Here is a 21216-nt window from a genome sequence, read left to right as displayed (position 1 = left end):
GTCCTTGCATTGCAAGCATCCTTCCATATGGGAGTTATACGGCCTGACCATCATATTTTTCTCCATACCATTGGCTTTGAGAAAGATTAACTACCATGGAATGCGTTACTTATGCTGATGTTGTAGGGTTGCCCTAATTGCTTGTTGTTTGGTTTGGGCGGGTATTTGTATCAAAGGCAGGCTGAGTTTGGGGATCCTGGCATGGTTGATGTTGTGCTGTCAGTTATTTTTGGCGTATCAGTGTATTTGGTTTTTTGGTGGTCCTCGTAGGTTTTATGATTTAGGTCTTTTAGATACTACCTTGAACTCAGTATTATCCATCCTGCAATACCCACAGCCCCTACAAAGCCTCTGAAGCTCGAATAAGCCTACTGATGAGACCCTCTTCAATTCAATTGCACTAGAAAGCTCGTTCTTAAGTTAACCCAGTCCACCAAACTATCCGTAGCTTGCCAACTAGCTTCGTGTCCATTACCATTGTCAACAGCTGACATTTTTCACCATCTTAAATGCCTCTATTTCTTCTGACATTTTGATGTAAGACCAAAAAATAAAAAAAAGAAAAAAGGGGGACGTGGTTGTTTATATGACGGATCTCTTATAAAATTTCTTTTATCAGTATTAAAAATCTGGGTTCTATTGAGTCGGTATTTAGATGGGCGATCTTTGCAAAGTTTTGTAATAATGTCGCACCATGGACATGAATTTTTTTAATTCTATAAGTAAATATAAATATATGCTGAAAAGACTTGAATTTTTTGTTTCCATTTTTTAATAAAAATCATATAAATACAATTAATAAATGTTTTTAGAAAACTGGAATCTTTGATCTTGTGGTTAAAATCTGAAAATAGGGGGAGGGGAAATGTGCAAGGAGGGAAAAAATGCGTTGGGGTCAGGCATATCTCATGCACTTATATCTCACGAGTTCACATTATATGGTGCCATAGGTATCTGTTCATTTTCTAAAATCACTTTCTCTTCCCCTCTCTTTAGTGATCATAATTTCCATTTTTCTTGTTTCGTTAGAAATTGTTTACCACAGCGCTGGCTATTAAAAATCCCTAAATGAAAATTTAGGGCGCATTCATTGCAGCAAATGATTATAGACTAGTGAAAAATTGAATCAAGATTTCATTCACTCGGAGCTTACTGAAGTGTCTGTGGCTGCATCAACATCCCGGTTTATTTCTTCCAAGCTTGACATTCCAATTTACAGTGAATGAGGGGAAAAAAAAGCAGATTTTAGACGCCACAAACTTGGACCTTTCTTGCATGATTGCTAGTTTCCAATTTTTTTTAAAAAAAATATAAAAACCAAGATGGTACAAAGTATCCAATTTATATTTTCCGTTTTTCAAGACTAATAATCCAATTTTTGGAAATTGTAAAAACTAAAAAAAATGTGGTTTTTTACTTTTTTTTTTTTAATTAGCAACTATCTACTATCACCTCACCTTCACAATTGCCATTTCCAATGCCACCTTTGCCTATCAGGTTTTTTTTTTAATATTTATTTATTTCATATTTTCAAAACTACTTCCTTCCTCAATTTATTTTCAAAGTTACCGTTCAAGTCGAAATCGTCGATTCAACCAACGATTTCATGGCCACTTTGGTGCTGAGGTGGCCGGATGAGGAGAAATCACCGGCTCAACTGATGATTTTTTTTTTTTTTTTTTTTTTTATGGGGGGGCAGACAGAGGGCAGAGGGGGAGGAGGTGGGGTTTGGGGGCCGGCGGGCAATGGCACGGGGGCCGATGGGGGGGTGGCACTGGCGGGGGAGATGGGGGGTGGGGGTGCGCGGCCAGGGACGACATGGGCAGCGTGAGGGGTCGGGGGGTGGAGCACGATCGGGGGAGGGCGGAGGGGGTTGTAATATCCAGTCCTAAGAAAATCAAGCCCACTTGATTAGGCCCACCAAGCCCAAAAAAAAAAAGAGAGAGAAGAAAAGAAAGGAAAGAAGAAGAAGAATAAAAGAAAAGGAAAAGAAAAAAAAAAGAAAAGAGAGAAAAAAAGATTTTCTCTCTCTCCTCTGTCTAGGGTCTTTTTACTCTCTCTCTAACTGCATCACGGATCTTAAGATAAATTTGAGATGAAAATAAGATGACCTGTAATTGCTTCGAAAGTCGTGCAGTAGGTTGGATCCCAATCTAGCCCTTATTCGAAATTTATAGCATCTGATCACAGTTAATCCATATTGAGTCACCTTGATATAATCTCTGATAATCTCAATCATGGTTGCCTCTTCTGAAGGATACGAAAATTCTCTCTCTACTTTTTCTCTCTCTAAGGTCTATGAATCCTGTATCGAGTCATGCCTTCATCTTCTAGGAACTCATGTTGACTCCAACAAGATAATCCGAAGTCATTTTAATATCCGTGTTAAATATTAACCTCATTTGGCCATATCAAGTATCTTTCAAATCCATTATTAATGAATCCTATTGATTGATCTTGACTTTGATCTGATCTGTACTTCACGATTCATTGATCAAGTCACTTAAATCTGACCCTCAGCTCGGAGATCCTGAATTACCCTGATGTTTGGATGGTCTGACACGTCTGGTCAACGTCCTCTTTTTTTATGATTTAATCTTATTATATTCATCGAATAGAAATTGATGATGATTTGATATTTTAAATAGGATTAGCTGATTCTTCTAACGAAGTCTGAAGATCTAAGATGATTGAGATAAGTGGATCTTACGCTCTTTATTTATTTTTAAATAATCATATTTTTTATGCAAAAAATTACTGTTGATGAAATTATATTTTTCATAAAATAAGGATCAGCATATGTGATATAAAAAAATATATTTTATTATGAGCATTCATGAATGTGTTTTATGAAAGCAGCTTGATTATGAGGTATGAATTTTATTATTTTTTATCTATATATATGTATATTTTAAAAAAATATATAAAAATTTTAAAGGCTCTCAGATAGCTATGAACGAATCTCTTCGAAAAGATCGACATCTGGAGCTAGCATCCACACGAAATATGACCCCACCAACGGGTATAAAATTGGCACATGAAACAAGAACTCTGTCAATTAAGAAACATAGCCCTATCACAGATATAATAATGATCTTAGCATGAATATTTGTAAGCAATATTTTGAAACATGACACGAATATATGACAAGAATAATTTATGATTCATGTTTATGAAATGTTCATGATTTATGCATGCATGATTGATTTATGACTTGTTTTATTATATGTTCTATGAAATACTTTATTTTATATTATTTATTATTTTTTAAATATTGTATTATCATAGAAAAATTTATACTTGATCCGATAAGGAAGCGCTAGTTCTACTTACTAGGCTAGTATAGCTCATATTCTTTTTTTTTTTATAGAAGAAAAAGGTTAGGACCAATGAAGGATTTAAACTTGGGGATCTGCATAGCAAGCTTGAAAATTTGGTAGCAGAAGTTTAGTTTATTTTATGATTATAGATTTGTAGTTATTTATTTACGAATGTTGAGATTTAGGGTTGGTACTTGCTTTTAGATTGAGATGCTCCGAAACAATATTGGTTTAATTATTTGATGAATAATAAAATTGAATATTTTATTTGATAGATTTTAGCTGATTATGATTGATTGGCTTCGTGTTATCATGGGCTCCATCCCTCGGTAGTATGGCCGTGTTATGTCTCGGATTTGGGACGTGATATTTTATGGTATAAGAGCCTAGATTATGATTACTTGGGACTGTGGATTAAGTGACTAGGGCATGATATAAATAATATCAGAGCTTAGGTTATAATCAATAGGGACTATGACTTAAGTTGGATTTAAGTATAAAGGTTATGATCACAAGAAACATGATAAAAGTGGCAAAAAAATTTAAAGTTTGGATTTTGGATCAATAGGTATTATAATAATTTATTTTTGTAAAAAGTGGTATACGATGTGTATTAAAGAATTAGATGAATTATATTTTGGATTCCAATAAATAAGGCTTGACTTAAGTATGAGAGATGTTGACTCTGAAATAAAATAAAATATATTGATATGTCGTATTGAGTATACTTGTTCAATTATTATTTAGATGATTTTGAAGTACTAAAACTTGATCTAGATGTAGATCATAATAGTTTTTCAAATTTTGATGTTAATTAATTGATCATTATAATTTTGAATTTATTAGAATAAATTTATTTAGGATATGGCTTAAGAAAGAATTACATCATACAAGAAATAAATATTTTTCGAGCATTGAACCTATAAGAGGATCATATATAAAATTTATACGTAAATAAAAAATATATAAATATATATATATTTAGGATTGGATGACATGCATATATTAGTGGAATCTTTAATAATTTGTATTACTTTTTTTATATTAGATTACTTGATCTTTCTTAAGTTTGTTGAAGATAATGGAGTACATTGATTATTTCAAATTAAAGTTTAGATTTTAGAGCTGACCTAAGGTATCTTGCTATTATCAAATTTTTGAAAGACTTATATAAGTTTTTAATAAATAAGCGATAAGATTTTATGTCGATTTATTTATTGATGCAAAAGTCATGATGAAAGAAGCTGTCCATAAGAGATAATCAAATTGATTCTACTTACAATGGTATTGACTTGAGACCTTCTAATTTGTTGGAGATTTAGGTTAATCATTTTATGAAGAAAGGTTAGTTTGGAATTGTCCCAATTGTCAGAAAATCTAGAGTTAACTTATTCCAAATTAATTCTAGATATATTGAATTCTAGATGCATGATGAAAGCTTATGCAATGATTTTAAATATAGAAAGTGGATCAAGATTTAATTTTAATGTGGCATGCTCAAGGAATAGTAAAGATAAAGAAACTTAAAACTTTATTTTAGTTCTATCTAAAAAAAAAGAAATTAGAAGGTTGGATCTTTTGCTAGGATTCATCCGATAGCCTTAGAGAATTCGATGGGTTCATATCAAAGTGTATAATAAAAGTGTGGTAGTTGAATTATACTAAAATTAATTAAGAATACTAATATAGTAAGTGATATGAATGGAGATTTGATTTTTGTAAAAGAGACCACCGTTAATAAATGAAAGGATAAGATTATTGATTCTTGGGCTTGTTTAGATGTTGCAATACTATCTTCGATAATTGATTCTTTTATTATAGTAATGGTTAAAAGAATTTTGAGCATCTAATGCTCTAGACTTTTCTATGTTTATGAAAAATAGATCGGGTCGATTATAATTCTCATGTAAAATTAATCAAAAGTAAATAATTTTATAGATACGGAATTATGAAATTTCAATCTAAGATTAAGAGATCAAAGAAATTCATTATCTTGCAAATAGAAATAATCTAATTTCAAAATATCATATAATTATTTATGTTGAAAACTCATGAAACAAGTATTTTGAGATGTAAATAATTTGGAAGCTCAAGGACAATACGAGGGTTATGTATTTTAATGTTCAAAATCTCAAGTATGCCAAGTTTCGAGGATGAATTTTTTTTTAAAGGGGATAAAATGTAATATCCGATCCTAAAAAAATCAAGCCCACTCGATTAGGCCCACCAAGCCCAAAAAAAAAGAAAAAAAAAAAGAAAGAAGAAGAAGAAAAGAAAAGGAAAAGAAAAAAAAGAAAAAGAGAGAGAAAAGAATTTTCTCTTTCTCCTCTCTCTCTTCTTCTCTATCTAAGATCTTTCTACTCTCTCTCTAACTGCATCACGAATCCTAAGATAAATTTGAGATGCAAATAAGATGACCTGCAATTGCTTCGAAAGTCATGAAGTAGGTTGGATCCTAGTCTGGTCCTTTTTCGAAATTTATAGCATCTAATCACAATTAATCCATATTGAGTCACCTTGATATGATTTATGATAATCTCAATCATGGTTGCCTCTTCTGAAAGATACAAAGATTCTCTCTTCACTTTCTCTCTCTATTTTTTTTCTCTCTAAAAAGGTCTATGAATCCTGTATCGAGTCATGTCTTTACCTTCTAGGCACTCATGTTGACTCCAACAAGATGATCCAAAGCCGCTTTGATATCCATGTTGTATGTTAACCTCATTTGGCTATATTAAGTATCTTTCAAATCCATTATTAATGAACTCTATTGATTGATCTTGACCTTGATCCGATCTGTGCTTTATGATTTCTTGATCAAGTTACTTAAATCTGACCCTCAGCTCGGAGATCCTGAATTGTCCTGGTGTCTAGATGGTCTGACACATCCGATCAATAGTCATCTTTTTTTATGATTTAATTTTATTATATTCATCGAATAGAAATTGATGATGATTTGATATTTTAAATAGAATTAGCTGATTCTTCTAACGAAGTCTGAAGATCTAAGATGATCAAGATAAGTGGATCTCATGCTCTTTATTTAGTTTTAAATAATCATATTTTTCATGCAAAGAATTGCTGTTAATGAAATTATATTTTTTATAAAATAAAGATCAACATATGTGATATGAAAAAGCATGTTTTATTATGAACATTGATTCCATGAATGTGTTTTCTGAAAGAAGCTTGATTATGAGGTTTGAATTTTATTATTTTTCTATCTATATATATATATATTTTAAGAAAAAAATATAAGAATTTCAAAAGCTCTTAGATAGCTATGAATAAATTCCTTCGAGAAGGTCGACATCCGAAGCTAGCATCCACACGAAATAGGACTCCGCCAATAGATATAAAGTTGGCACACGAAATAAGAACTCAGTCGATTAAGAAATATGGCCCTGTCACAGATATAATAGTGACCTTAGCACGAATATTTGTGAGCAATATTTTAAAATATGATACAAATACATAACAAGAATGATTTATGATTCATGTTTATGAAATATTCATGATTTATGAATGCATGATTAGTTTATGACTTGTTTTATTATATGTTCTATAAAATACTTTATTTTATATTATCTGTTATTTTTTAAATATTATATTATCATAAAAAAATTTATGCTTGATCCGATAAGAAAGTACTAGTTCTATTTATTGGACTAGTGTAGCTCATATTCTTTTTATTTTTTTTTACAGAGAAAAAAATGTTAGGACCGATGAAGGATTTAAACTTGGAGATCTGTGTAGCAAGCTTAAAAATTTGGTAGCGGAAGTTTAGTTTATTTTATGATTATAGATTTGTAGTTATTTATTTATGAATGTTGAGATTTGAGATTGGTACTTGCTTTTAGATTGAGATGCTTCGAAACAATATTGATTTAATTATTTGATGAATAATGGAATTGAATATTTTATTTGATGGATTTTAGCTCATTATGATTGATTGGCTTCGTGTTATCGTAGGCTCCATTCCTCGATAGCATGATCGTATTATGTCCCAAATTTGAGGTGTGACAAAGGTTGTGGGGGGTGGGGGTGCACGGTCGGAGATGGCACGGGGTGCCGAGGGCCCGGGGGGAGAGGCGAGTCGGCTGGGAGGGGGTGGGAGGAAGAGAAGGGAGAAAATGAGAGGAAAAAAGAAAAAGAAAAAAAAAGAAAAAAGAAAAGAAAAAAAAAAGAAAAGAAAAAGAATAAATTTAAATATTTTTTGTAATGAAATATTTAAATAATAATAAATTTAAATAAAAATAATAAATAAATATTTATTTATTTATATTTTTAAAATATTTATAATGAGTAGGCCTTTCAATAGGCGACTTTTTGAAAAAAAATATTTTTTATATTTTTTATATTTATATTTTTTATTAATAAATAATTTTTTTAAAAAAAAATTTAAAAAGTAATCTTTAAAAAATATTTTTTAAAAATATATTTTATTTATTTATTTATATTTATTTTTTCGGCTTCTTTCTTCTCCCTCAGCAGCTCTGCGTCGAGCATGCACTGCCACCTCCCTTAGTGCATATCAGAAAGTTGACTTAAAATCATAGTTGCCACTGTACTTTGATGATATTAAATTATTATTAATCAAATTATAATAATTTATTATTAATCAAATAATCATAACTTATTATTAATCAAATTATTGGTTTGATACTGCTCTATTTTCAGATGTAGAAGTCAGTACATTTAAGATTTTTTCAGATGGATATTCGACAGTCAAATGATTTTAGATTTCTATGAAATTTAAAATCTCAAATCTATATAGAAAATTTGAGAATTTTTTGAAGTCTCTAGAAATAGAAATCGCAGTTTCTCTAAGGACTGCGCAGGGTATCTGTTTGCAAATTTTGATGCAGAAAGTCAGGGTGTGTAAAGTTCTTCCAAATAAATTTTCAGGAGTCAAATAGTTTCAGATTTCTATGAAATTTAAAATCTCATTTATCTGTCAAATCAAGAACCTACACAAAAAATTTGAGAATTTTTTAAAGTTTTTGGAAATAGAAATCATGGTTTTTTTGATGATTGCATAAGGTATCTATTTACAGGTTTTGATGCAAGTAAAAAAATACGGCAATGACTTGATACAACAGCTATATCATATCTTTAAAATATTAAAAAAATAAAAATACAAAGTACTTATTGTGAATACAATATTTTCAGAATAGACATGATGTGAATACAATATTTTTATTCAAAGTACCAGATTTTTAAGTCTTACATTTTTCTTCTTTCTCAAACTATCAATAGGAAAAACTGTTGCCATTGGTTTAGACACTCTAGGAAAAAATCGGAGACATCCCGACAGCTTTGCCAAGAGGAAAAACTTACAATCTGATCTAATTGCCTCATCTTTTCCAAGAAGAATGCCTGCTTTGGTTGTTTGAAAAAATGTAAGACTCGAAAATCTATCTAGAAGAACCTTACACGTCCTGACTATCTGCATCAAAACCTGCAAATAGATACTCTACACAGTCCTCAGAGAAACTGTGATTTCTATTTTCAGAGACTTCAAAAAATTTTAATTTTTTTTTATAAATTCTTAACTTAACTGGTAAGTACAATTTTAAATTTCATAAAAATCTGAAACCATTTGACTTCCGAATATCTATCTGAAAAAATCTTACACATCTTGACTTTCGCACCGAACACGCACCGCACCTCCCTTGGCGCAGATCAGAAAGGCTGTCTAAAAACCCATGGCAGGGGAGAATATGAGGACCCTATGTGTGGTCTATCATTCTGACATCACTAAAGCTGTCTAAGCTCAAGATTGTGATGAAAGAGCTTGAAAATGGAAGTAGTATCAAATCAGTAATTTGATTAATAATAAGTTATTATTATTTGATTAATAATAAGTTATGACAATTTGATTAATAATAATTTGACGCCGTCAAAATACAGTGGCAATCATGATTCTGAGTCAACTTTCTGATCTGCGCTAAGGGGATGTCGGTACGTGCTCGGCGTGGAGCCGCAAGGGGAGAAAAAAAATCAAAAAAATTAAATAAAAAATATAAATCAATAAATAAATAAAATATATTTTTTTAAATTATTTTTTTAAAGATTATTTTTTAAAATTATTTTTAGAAAGAATTATTTATTAATAAAAAAATATAAATAAATAAATAAAATATAAAAAATATTTTTTTAGAAATCATCCTTTGAAAGGCCGACTCACTACAAATTTATCACTAAATAAAATTAATATTTTTATTAATCATACAATAATATTTTTTATTAATAAAATAATAATATTTAATTACTAATTATCGAGTCTAATGTGATTTCAAATTATTTTTTAAAATTAATTTTTTTTAGTATTTAAAAATTATTTTAAAATTAATATTTTTTTTATTTTTAAACATTAATATTTTCTTATTATTTAAAAATTTATTTTAAAAATTAATATTATTTTATTATTATTAAAAAGATCAAAATTAATTTTTTTCATTAAAATTTTTTAGTATTTTAAATTTTTATTTTAAAATTAATATTTTTTTCTCCCTTTGTTTCTCTCTTCCCTTCCTCTCAAACCCCCAACTGACTCACCTCTGCCCCCGACCCCCCACAACCCTTGCCCCTCGACCCCCCATGCTGCCTGCGCTGCCCTTGTTAATGCACCCCCATCCCCCGCAACTTCTTCCGCCCTCTCCTGACCGCGCACCCCCCTCAGCCCCCTACGCCGCCTATGCCGTCTCCGACCGCGCACCCCCCTCAGCCCCCTACGCCGCCTATGCCGTCCCCGACCGCACACCCCTATCCCCCGCAACCTCTGCGGCCTCCCATCTCCCCCACCCATGCCACCCCCGCCCCCCTATACTGACCCCCAAACCCCATCCCCTCTCCCTTCGCCACCCCTCCGGCCCCACAAAAAAAAAAAAAAAAAAAAAAAATCACCGGTGCAGCCAGCAATTTTCCCTCCTCTGACCGTCTCAAGATGGACGGTAATTTTGAAAATAAATTATGGAAGAGGATAGTTTTGAAAATATGAAATAAAAAAATATTAAAAAAAAAAAAAACCCGCCTATCACCGGCCGCCATTGACCACCACTTGCTATCAACGGCATCATCAATAATGCCAACCACCAACCCTGTAGGCTCTCATGCTGCTTTTCGCCCACCGCCATCTATGGCAGACTGTCGCTACTCTCCTACCAATTCTGTTGCCCGTTATCACCCACTTTAGTTACCAATCACTGACCAACACGACCACCATCACCGTATTTGCCACCAAACAAATTTCATTTTTTTTTAAAGAAATAGTTTTAGATTTCACTAAATTGAAAACTGAAAATTGACAATCATGTCGAAGGCTATCTTAAATATCACTGAAAATAGCAAACAGCTTGATATCATAATCAATCATGCTTAAGTTGTTCATATATGTCTCCCGAAGGAAGTTCATTTGTTGTATGATCGGTGAGGAAGCCCCATGCTTATGAAAGAAATCTACTATCTCAGAGTAACAGTCAAGCTCGCACTGCACAACTAGAACATTTCTAAGATTGATATGTTAGATAGGATGCAGGCATACAAACCAAGTTATAGACTGATAGATCAGATGATTAACTGCTGCCATCTCGCCAGCTAAAATGGGATGAACCTTTTCATGCAGCTTTTGATTATTTAGGAAGCAGCGAAGCCAATTTCCATCAAGCAAAGGGGATAACACATAGGAGTATCTTTTAGATGTACTCTATTAACAAACATATGCAGATGTCCCTTTTTCTAACAAACATATAACCATGTCCTTCGATGGTATATAGATGAGTTGGGCCATGAGCACCCACAAGAGTAATAAACTAACCTGAATCAAGTTTCTTGAAATCCAAGCCACCACCCACCAAAAACCTTAACCCATTTACAAGAGAACAAACAAATATTGGCCATTCTAATGACGCAACTTTAAAATAATTTGTTACAGTCACTACTGATGATCAGCGCAATGGTTGACATCAACTGGATGATTTACTCGGTTTGGTTGCAGAGATCATAATAAAGAATCCATTCCTGATGCAGGTAAAACCAATCAAACCACATGCTCTGCAGATATCTTCGAGTTCACCTTCTGATAGATAGAGGTGTTGGCCTGAGTTTCGGGAAAAAAACTGCAAGGGAAAAATGGGGGGCAAATTAAGTTATCAGAGGTTGTATTTGAAGTTACCTTCAATTTCCTATTTATAAAAATAAAAAATAATTCATTTAAAAAAATAAAAAATATAAACATATTTGGCATGTTCAACTATGTTTATTTTTGTAAACATAAAAAATATGAAAATCAATCATCTTCTAATTCAGGCAATGGTGTCACTAGAAATGGAGGCAAAGATAGAGGCAGTGATAGTAGGATAATGGCGGTGGCAGTAGCGGCAGTGATGGCAGCAAGGATAGTGGTGGTGATGGTTGCTGCTGGTCATGGTGCCAGCAATGGTGATTGTGCTGGTGGGCGCCACTGGTTGGTGGGACTAATTGTAATGGTGATGGTTGCCGCCAGTTATGGTGCCAGCAATGGTGTTGGAAATGACATTAACGAGATAGAGTTTGACTTGAAAAGCTCGAGTTTTTAATTTTTGAACAAATGAAAGCAAAAGGAATCTTACTTTCACTTGCATCAGGACTAGTAAAAATAAATTTTAAAAAACTAAAAATAGAAATAATAACACTAAACCTGTTTTCCCCTCAAATTTTATTTTTATTTTTTAAAAACTGAGAGCAAGAAGAAGGCGATATGAAACACACCAAACTTTTTTATGACTCAGCTTAGCCAATTAAAGTTCCTCTTCAAAAGATTGAAAAAAAGCAAAAAAAAAACTTAGCCAGTTAAAAGTGCACGAGAATAGAAAAAAACAAAAGAAAGCTAGTTTTTTCCAATGCAAGGTTGATTTCAGGAAAAATGCAAAAGCATACCACGTTTATCATAACACTGTTAGCAAGCATGTGGGATTTTCAGATCATGAATTTCCTATTGGTTGACAGTTAACGTGTATAGTCACTTCAAAATGAAAAAGTGGGGCTGCTTAAGCAACTAATGAAATTCCAACAGCAGCACTATATAAATGAGACAATATTATTTTTTTCCTCCTACCTGCAGCCCATGATTTTTATTTTCATATATAAACGAATCAAACATTTTCTGTATTTGCGAAATCCCATGTCATTGGCCATTGCATCTAAGTTTGAGCTTCATGCCAAGTAGAAAAGGATGAATAAAGGTATTACCTCACGTATTGCTCTGAAGATTGGAACAGCTGGAGGAATAGTATCAAGAACAAATGTTGTAGCAACAAATACACCTCCAGGGCGGAGTACCCGACTTATTTCTGCGACCTACAAGGAAATTCAGATAAGGGAAGGAAAATTCAGATTGGAGAAGGAAAATACTTTTCTTTCATTGCCATAAAGTTATTTATTGTGGGGCAGACAAAAGCAATGAGCTGAATTGATCATTCTTTCTTTCAAATAATTAAACAAAACCAACTCAAAAGTTTTATTGGAAAGAATATGAACATAAATAATAATTTTATATACTGTTGCACTACGAAACACTTTCTTTTTACTGGATAATCTGAAGAAATGGATAAAAAAACCAACTATAAGAACTGTAACTAGCAAATTGATGTTCAAAACTACTAGTTCTTCAATGAATAATATGTAGACATCACCAAATTTCAAGAAGCAGCTACAGATGAATCAGGAAAATTATCAATGGAAGAGCTTCCTCTATGGAATTGGAAGTGAGATAACCCAACATAGGGAGCATCACATTATACTATAAGGTTAGCGGTTTGAAGATCAGAACTACAGAATATATAAACAAAATCATGCTGACCTTTGGCCTACTAATGGTTGAGACTTAAGGCTTGAATAGGTAAATAATCATGCTGTGAAGCTTAGCAGAGATTGAAAATGACTGTTCTTTTTCTTTCACTATTTCATGACGCAAGTTACAGACTAATCAAAGGACCATGGCAACAAGATATAGGTTTGGTGTTGGATCTAGGACCCTGGTAAAAGCTGAACCAAGCCTCTGTGACCAGCTTAGTGTCAACCCTTTTTTCCAACACCCAGTACACAATCATCACTCACTGAACTACTAAGATGAGCAGTACAACTGCACAAAGGCTTCAAAGCAAGTCAATCAACTAGTGGACATAATATTAGGTCAGCATTGATCATGAAGTGATCTCCGACTCTCTAGTAATTTAATAGGGGTTTAGATCATAGAGGAGAACACACAGCTTTTGGGAGGCTTGGGTTGTCACAGTGGTGATGGTTATAGGGTATGGTGATGGTGCCAAGCAGAGAAGAGAGAGAGAGAGAGAGAGAGAGAGCTTAACACCACACAGGGAGAGCACCTTCTCAAACATATAATCTATATATCCTAATGTAACTGCTTAAGCTCCGAGACAGATCTTGCACTGTGAAACTCGGTCTCCTGAGTTTTAACTCATTCACTAAAGAAGAGTTGAATGAACAGTGCACTCACAGCAGTGGATGGTGATGGCCAACAATGTAATGCAGCACCAGCATGCACAGCATCAATGGAACTTGAAACAAATGGAAGTCTAGAGATATCAGCTCTGACCAAGATTAAATTCCTGCACGAAACTTGCCTGATTTCAGTTCTTTTAAAAAAAATTGCAACCTGAGATATAAATTACCCATGAAGATACTAAGACTTCACATAACTTTTTATTTTGAAAGATTTTTGCCAGATAATTCTGAAGGTCCTAACAATCTCTATTGATATATAAGAGCATTAGCTTATGTGGAAAGAACAAAACCAACTCTTTTGAAATGCCCTTCTGCTTAATGAATTCATCACACTGCAGCAGCATATTCTCTGAGAAGTCCAAAGCGACTACAAGTGAATACATTCCACTTTCAGCAAATAGCCTTGAAAACAAGCCACTTCCACAACTTGCATCGACAATAGTTCCTCCAATGGTGGGTGTAAGGTAAACTTTAGCCATTTCAAACTGCATTACAAGAATATCAGTGAAATTTTGATATTGGATGAATGTGAAAACCACAGGGAAAATAGACTTGAAAAGTTCATCACTATCACACAATGTATATTATAAAGTGGTTCAATTATGCTTCTTATTGGTACTTCGGAGAAATATACTCTAACTTTTGATGAGTTCAATCAAAATTCTAAGAAGAATAAAATTACTAGTATGTCCTAGCTTGTACTTGTACAAACTGGATAAAAGAAAAGGTGCCTGAAATCAGAGAATGCAACAATACAAATGAGTCATTTATCAATTTACAATATATAGTTGGAAGTCAGTAGACTACAACACCTCTCTTTGTGGGCCAGGGAAGCCACCCCATATGAAATTTTGTCGCCATCCCCTTTCATAAAGAAATGAAACCAATTGACTCCTGTACCAACAAACAATCCGTCAAACTGAAAAGTGCAAGTTCAACTCAAAAGTGAATCAGCTTCTTGCTCTTTGACCACCTATAGCTCAATAAAATAGGTCAATGTAGCAGAAATTTCTTATTGTCTCTTTACAAGGGCGACGTAGTCAGATGTTCTGCAAAGTTGTTTTGCATCAGATTACCAAGCCATCATTTACTCCCGCACATAATATGTAAAAACTAAACAAGGTGTTTTTTTAAAATTTCTCCTTTATTTGTCATTTTTATAGCATTCATGCAAACAAAGAGATGCACATTAATTCCCCAGATCCAGGACTAAGGTATTAATATATGTAATCGGTCAGTAACATACCTGAAGAAATGATACATAGCTTAACAAAGAATCATTTGATAACCAATCTGCTAACCCGTTAACAGACAACAACACAACCTCACAAATGGTGCCAAATGACTCCTATTCTTTTAAATAGGCTGCATGGATAGGGAAAAAGAATTTACCATTGAAAAAAAAAAAAGCATCCCATGCTAATTGAGATAATTTTATTTATCTAAGAGGCGAGCTAAAAAGGCTTCCAGTTCTGATTGGCATGATATTCTTCTGCAGTCAAAATCAGGATTAAATTTTGGATACCTAATGACAGTTGACACACACACATACAGCGAGAGACACTCCATGAAGATAGAGAAAGTCTCAACATCAATGTTAAGAAAGCCTTTTCCCACCAAATATGGTTCAGCCATAGCACACAACTCCATAATGAGAAAGGCTACCCAAAAGAATAGAACAGATTCAAGGACCACCACATGGGGTCAGCAATAGCACACAACTTGATGTTAAGAAAAAGGCTCCATAAAAGCATTGACCAGATTTTATGACCGGTAGTCAAACTTACATGGACCCTCTGTAATCAATAATGAATCCCTAGCATGGGAAATCTAGGTAAGTGAAGAGCTTGTCATATAACCTATATGCTCAGTGCCCTAATCTACATTATTGGTCATAATTTAAGCTTGTGGAACTAAAGAGAAATCCTCCAAAATTTCCCTAGACTTGCAAAGTATCTAGACTAAGGGGAAAGACACCTTTTGCTGCAGGAAGTTTTATATATTTCAGATGCACAAAAAAGGCAAAGAGCCAAAAGAATGCAGTTCCAACAGGATGGCAGAAACTTATGAAACATTCAGACATTCATAAAGGAGATTATCAGAAAGTGGTCAACAATCTTTTGAGATTTAAGATTATTCATGACAAAGCTAGTAGGAGAAAAGTATGTTCCTACACTACCTTGTAGGACCTAAATGAAGGACACATTGAAAACCACAGTGAGAAATGCTCCCAAGCCTTCCTTGCAAAGCTAGTTATAAGTTCCATTTTTGCTCGTATTAGCATCAGCTTCCATGGGCCTCCTACAACATCCTAAAAGTTGATGTCAAAACAGTGAAGGGTTAGCTATTAAGTACCGACTAAAGTAAAGGTAACCAGAAAACCTGATTAGAACTTTTTCGTTCTTCAAAAGTTTAGAAGCCCATGTAGGTTGTGAAAGGGCCTTCTGCTGATACTCTAGAAGAAGCACCAAATGTAGAAGGAAACTCCAGTAGGAAGAGAAAACCTCTACAAATCTAAGCAGCTTCAGCTCCAATTTTAGTACTGAGGCAAAACCAAGACAAAACCCCACCCCAGCCCCCTCCTTCAAATCCTTCATGATACATGCAGGTACAGTCCCTTCTACATGACGCTAGCAACTCAAGTACCATGAACAACTACATGTTCTTGGATGGGCAACTGCAAACCATGACACATTTGATATAAGCAAGGGGGAATAGCTACTGCACTTTGAACTAACAAGTTTACAGAAAAAATCACAAGAGAAAGGCTTGTTCCATCCCCCCTGCCACCCACAAATTAAAAAAAAAAAGAAGAAAGAAAGACAATTTAAAAAGCTGGCAGAGAACTTTAGGATTTAGAATTTTCATTTTGAGTAACCTAGAAGATAGAGGTAGCAAGAGATTTTCTATAGCATTAATAAATAAATCCTTGTTATTTTTATCCTATATTGCATCAGTTTTAAGGTAAAACTCTTTTTCTGTGCCTTTCTTTAGATGATCTTGAACAGATTGAGCGTTACCTACCCTTGGATTCCTAAGGAATGATATGGAAAAAAACATGTTCCTATGCCCACTCATCCCACTCCAGTTTCCGCTATTATTTTCTCTATGACCCAATCACTAGAGCTCAACAATGATAACCAGAGACAATCATTTGGAGCAACACCCTTCTTGTCGAAAGCTCCCCATCCCTTTCCTCGCATCTCACTATCAGTGTTGCATCCCTCTCATTAACTGCCATGGCTCCTATCATTTAGAGCACAACATGGAAGTGCAAACAATTGTGTGCTTTAGTAATGATTTGAGTGCTATTCATAGTTAATCTCTTCAATACAAAGAACTTGTAACTCTGGGATTCTCTCCCCTCTGCAAATAGCATATATCTTCCAAGAAAAACTTGCTGGACTTTATAGTACACAACCAAGGCATAAGGATCAAACAACAAAAAAAATTACTTAGTGACTTCACAAAGATAGTGAAATTTTTATGTTAACCTATTATTTTTTTTTTTTTTGGGAGAGTTTTATGTTAACCTATGCAAATCATATCAAGTAATTTGATAAGTAGATGAGGACCCATTCTGAGGAGAAATTTGTGCGGCTTATAAGAGGTCAAGGATCACACTATGGACAAAATCAGAGTTTGATTACTTAACTACGTGTATAGGATTGTAAATGCTGAGATGGAAAATCCATATTATCTAATGTAATTTTGTCATTTAAAATTAGCAACAGATATGATATAAAAATCTTTGAAGGTAGATAGGCACCTGAAAAGTTCTGTTCCACCTGGCATGGTTTCAGTATACTCTTTTGAGCCACCAGCTACTGTCAGATCAAGATATGTTCCATTACTGAAGTAAGCTTTCTTGCAAATATGGCATTCAACATAAGACCCAGCTGTGGATTCTCTGTAATAAACTCATACAGTACAAGATATAATAAACAATTAGCATATGATTTAAAACTGTAAGAACACTCGGAAAAGATCTTCATTATCTCAGGGATCAAAAGCTGATAGGTAGAGAAGAGCATCCTTCTATCAAGGTAAAATCAGATAACTTACATAGTTTGGCTTGCATTACTTTGACTGATTAATGGATAATAACAAACAGGACAACCTAAATTATTGATGCCAGTGCTAACTTTTGCATCTGGAATAAGAGCCTGAAAACACAAGAGCATAGAAAAGGTTATCAGAGACAACAACATTCATAATTTAAGCACCAACTGGCAAAGCACAACGCTTAACAATATGTACTTTGTCAGTCAGTCCCTTACCTCAATGCAGCATTAGCATGATATGAGGCGTGTCAACTACTTGGCATGCTGCCATGCAAACCATGCCAGTATTGACATGGTGAGGCATAATAACAATTTTACTATGCCAATGCAAGGCTGGCACACCACTACCATGAGACACTTTAATCCTTTTGCAGCAATATGTATAATATTTTTGAAAAATAAAGATCAAAGAGGAATTGTTAATGCATTATTAATTACTTCATTTAAGAATAGTTATTAAGTTGATGTGTTAGTAGCTTCATGTTAACAAGCCCTAACAATTAGCTTTTGGACCCATAGTGGTGTAATAGGTTTTACATGACCAGATATTACAATATGTTTGCACAACTATATGTAGATAGATATATGCTAAAGTGAGAGTGAGTACAACTGTGCTCCTTCCTGAAGGATTGGAAACAAAATCTATCAATTCAAAATCAGAGATGGACATTCTGGATGGAAAATTCACACTATTGATCATATTCTATATTGTCAAAATACCTAGAAACCTAAAATCATATATTTGGGAGGTCATTTGCCTATGCATTAAGTGGATATTAAAGTGAAATATGGTCTTGGTGAACATAAAGGACCAAGAAGTGCTCCTTTGTGATAACTTCCTTTATATTTGATCTATTATACATGAGAAAGGAGGTGTACTATTGTGTTTCCTATGATCTTTGTACAGCATAAAGGATAACATATTGATGCAATGATGTCGCTAGTATTCCTAACAAAAATTTGGAGCACTAAATAAGGTCTAGGCAGATAATACATGTGATGAGAATGATGGATATGTAAAAAAATCTAGGACTAAGTATGGCAGAAGCTAGAATATTATATGAATCATTAGTTGTATGAGTATGGTTCAAGGAAAATGGAGGTAGGGCTACGCATATACATGTAAGAGAATTCAAAGAGATCACAATAAACAGGTATGAGAATTTAATGTTCAAAAACACAAAGGATGGTACCCAAAAAAATTGGATGGAAGTGATGATTTCCCCTTTTTTGTTGGAAAAAGGATGTAGACAGCTACTAGGAATGAATGTTGGAAGAAAGTATGCTGAACCCCACACGTTTTCAACATGGCATGTTGGGTGATTTTCAATTTTCTCAGTTCAATTGCTTGAGAGGTAACTTATCAGGCTCGTATTTGATTATTATTGCCTCTTGCAGGATGCTCCTATTGTAGCAAAATAGGCATGTTGGTTGATGCTGAGATCCAAGTTTATTTATTTTATTTTATTTTTATTTTTTTCGAGTTCAATTGCTTGAGAGGTAATATATAAGGCTTCACCATTCCACCATTTTTGTCTCTTGTAGGATGCTCCTATAGCAGGATTACAAGAAATCCTCCGGCCCATCTCATTGCGATGAAAAATTAGATTTTGACCAGGTGACAGAAGCCTATAAAATCATCTATCTGAGACAACACCCTCTTCATTTTCGTTGAATTCATAAATCCGTGATCCTCAACAGCCTCTTACCCTCCAAACTACTGCCTATATTACCAATAAATTCATCCACTAAAAAATGGTTTTTTTTAACAAAATATTTTTTGAACTCCAATTTCAAAATAAACTTAAAAATCCCACACTTTTAATCATCCGACATCCTTTGTTCCTCTTCTCTTCTCCCTACTTTGACAGGAAACCCGTAAATTCTTCTCCTTTTTCCACTAACAGAAGCTGGCGGACTTAGACGCTCCATTAAATTCACAAGAAAGTTGGAAAAAAAAAAAAAAGGACATCCCGTAAACGTTTAAGCTAAGCATCACAAAATTTAATGATATAAAATGGACTGCATTCGTTAATCATAATTTAATTTTTCACAACACTGATAAACATCATTTCTGGTTCTTTGCAACGATCAGCGTCAAATGAAGAAAACCCAGCAAGAAAGCAAAATCGGATTGGTAACCAAAATTATGAAAAAGAACCACGAAATTTTTGATGAAGAGAGAGCCCAGTTTACCACGGGGTCCGCCTCGACGCTAGCGGTGGCCGAAGAGGAGGCTCGAATCCGGGCCGAGAGCGGAGGCTTCACGCTTAGACACCGAGGGTTGCGGAGGCAGCGGCGAGGAAGGAAGGCCCCCAGGCTCCCCACTGTCGCGGCCACGGCCATTCTCTCCCCTGCTCTTCCTCCTTCACCCTGCTATAAATTTTCGAAGGAAATGGCGAAGGCTCGAAGCCTATCTTTATTCTTAAATTAGGCGCCGCACGCGGACTTGGTCGCTTTCGCCGGCGATCGGACGGTGTAGATTACGTTAATGCAGCCAAGGATAGTGTGCTGGAGAGGGTTTACGTCGCAACTTTTGGCACCGCAGAGGATGGTTCTACGGTGGATTGGAGGCATTCTCCCGTGTCCTGTACACCCAAAAGGGTTGAAATATAGAGGTTGTCAAATTATTTGTCAAATTATTCTCCAAGGATTTGCTATTATGGTTGATGTGATGAAATGACAGCAATAAAATACTAAACCTCAATTTTTATTTATAAAATCTCTTTTTCTCGCCAATCCAAGCCTAAAGATCAACAAGCCACCCCACGTTTGGCTAACCAACCAGATAAATGATCTGACTGTATTTTTTTTTTTTTTTTTTTGATCTCTTCGTCATTTATATTTTTATAAATATTTTATATTTATTATATTTATTTTAAATTTTTTTAAAATTAATTGTTTTTATTGATGGTAGTTGATAGAGCAATCTTTGATATAAATCTATCTCTATCAATACAAATTTATTGTTTTAATGCCAAAAGATACTTACTGAGGATTGCATTTTGTAGCAAGAAGTTTTGTTGCTGATTGAATAATTTGTTGTGATGCCTAGCTATGGGCTAGGATTTTTGGGGTCCGGGATAAATGGAATATGAAGATTGCAGTGAAAGGGCTGGGCTCGGGCCTTAGAGCTGGCTTTTTATAATTCTTTGTGTATTGTATGGTGCAACAAAAATATATCGTCCAATTTTATTAGACCACGTAGTTATCATTTTTCAACATATATTTAATATTTATAATTTTATTTTTTTATTTAAATTTTAAATGATGAAAATATATATTTTTTTAATTATGACATCTTATCGCATATTATAATATCCTAC

General features: G+C 33.9%; 1 protein-coding gene across 1 annotated transcript; it reads right to left on the bottom strand.

Moving 5' to 3' along the window:
* Positions 1-11005: 11005 nt before the first annotated feature.
* On the bottom strand, positions 11006-20441 carry LOC105056836 (uncharacterized methyltransferase At1g78140, chloroplastic). The gene is made up of 8 exons (XM_010939167.2): positions 20087-20441; positions 17892-17992; positions 17596-17736; positions 14639-14720; positions 14121-14311; positions 13819-13930; positions 12552-12659; positions 11006-11440 (listed from the first exon to the last, which is right to left on the bottom strand). The coding sequence occupies exons 1-8, from the start codon at positions 20234-20236 to the stop codon at positions 11288-11290; spliced, it is 1038 nt and encodes a 345-aa protein (XP_010937469.1). The 5' UTR covers positions 20237-20441; the 3' UTR covers positions 11006-11287.
* Between the last annotated feature and the right edge of the window lie 775 nt (positions 20442-21216).

The sequence above is a fragment of the Elaeis guineensis genome, chromosome 13 (genome assembly GCF_000442705.2).
Source record: "Elaeis guineensis isolate ETL-2024a chromosome 13, EG11, whole genome shotgun sequence".
NCBI lineage: Eukaryota > Viridiplantae > Streptophyta > Magnoliopsida > Arecales > Arecaceae > Elaeis > Elaeis guineensis.
Note: the sequence above shows the minus strand (reverse complement) of the source record. Positions and strands in the feature narration are given on the sequence as shown.

Bases quoted from the DNA above. Each gene is read 5' to 3' on its own strand.
- LOC105056836 (XM_010939167.2), bottom strand. From the start codon at position 20,236: ATGGCCGTGGCCGCGACAGTGGGGAGCCTGGGGGCCTTCCTTCCTCGC. The intron at 14,312-14,638 runs GTGTTGTAGTCT...CTTGTAATGCAG, and splicing joins TCCCTGGCCCACAAAGAGAG to TTTGAAATGGCTAAAGTTTA. The intron at 13,931-14,120 runs GTTGGTTTTGTT...AGTTTCGTGCAG, and splicing joins CAGAAGGGCATTTCAAAAGA to GAATTTAATCTTGGTCAGAG.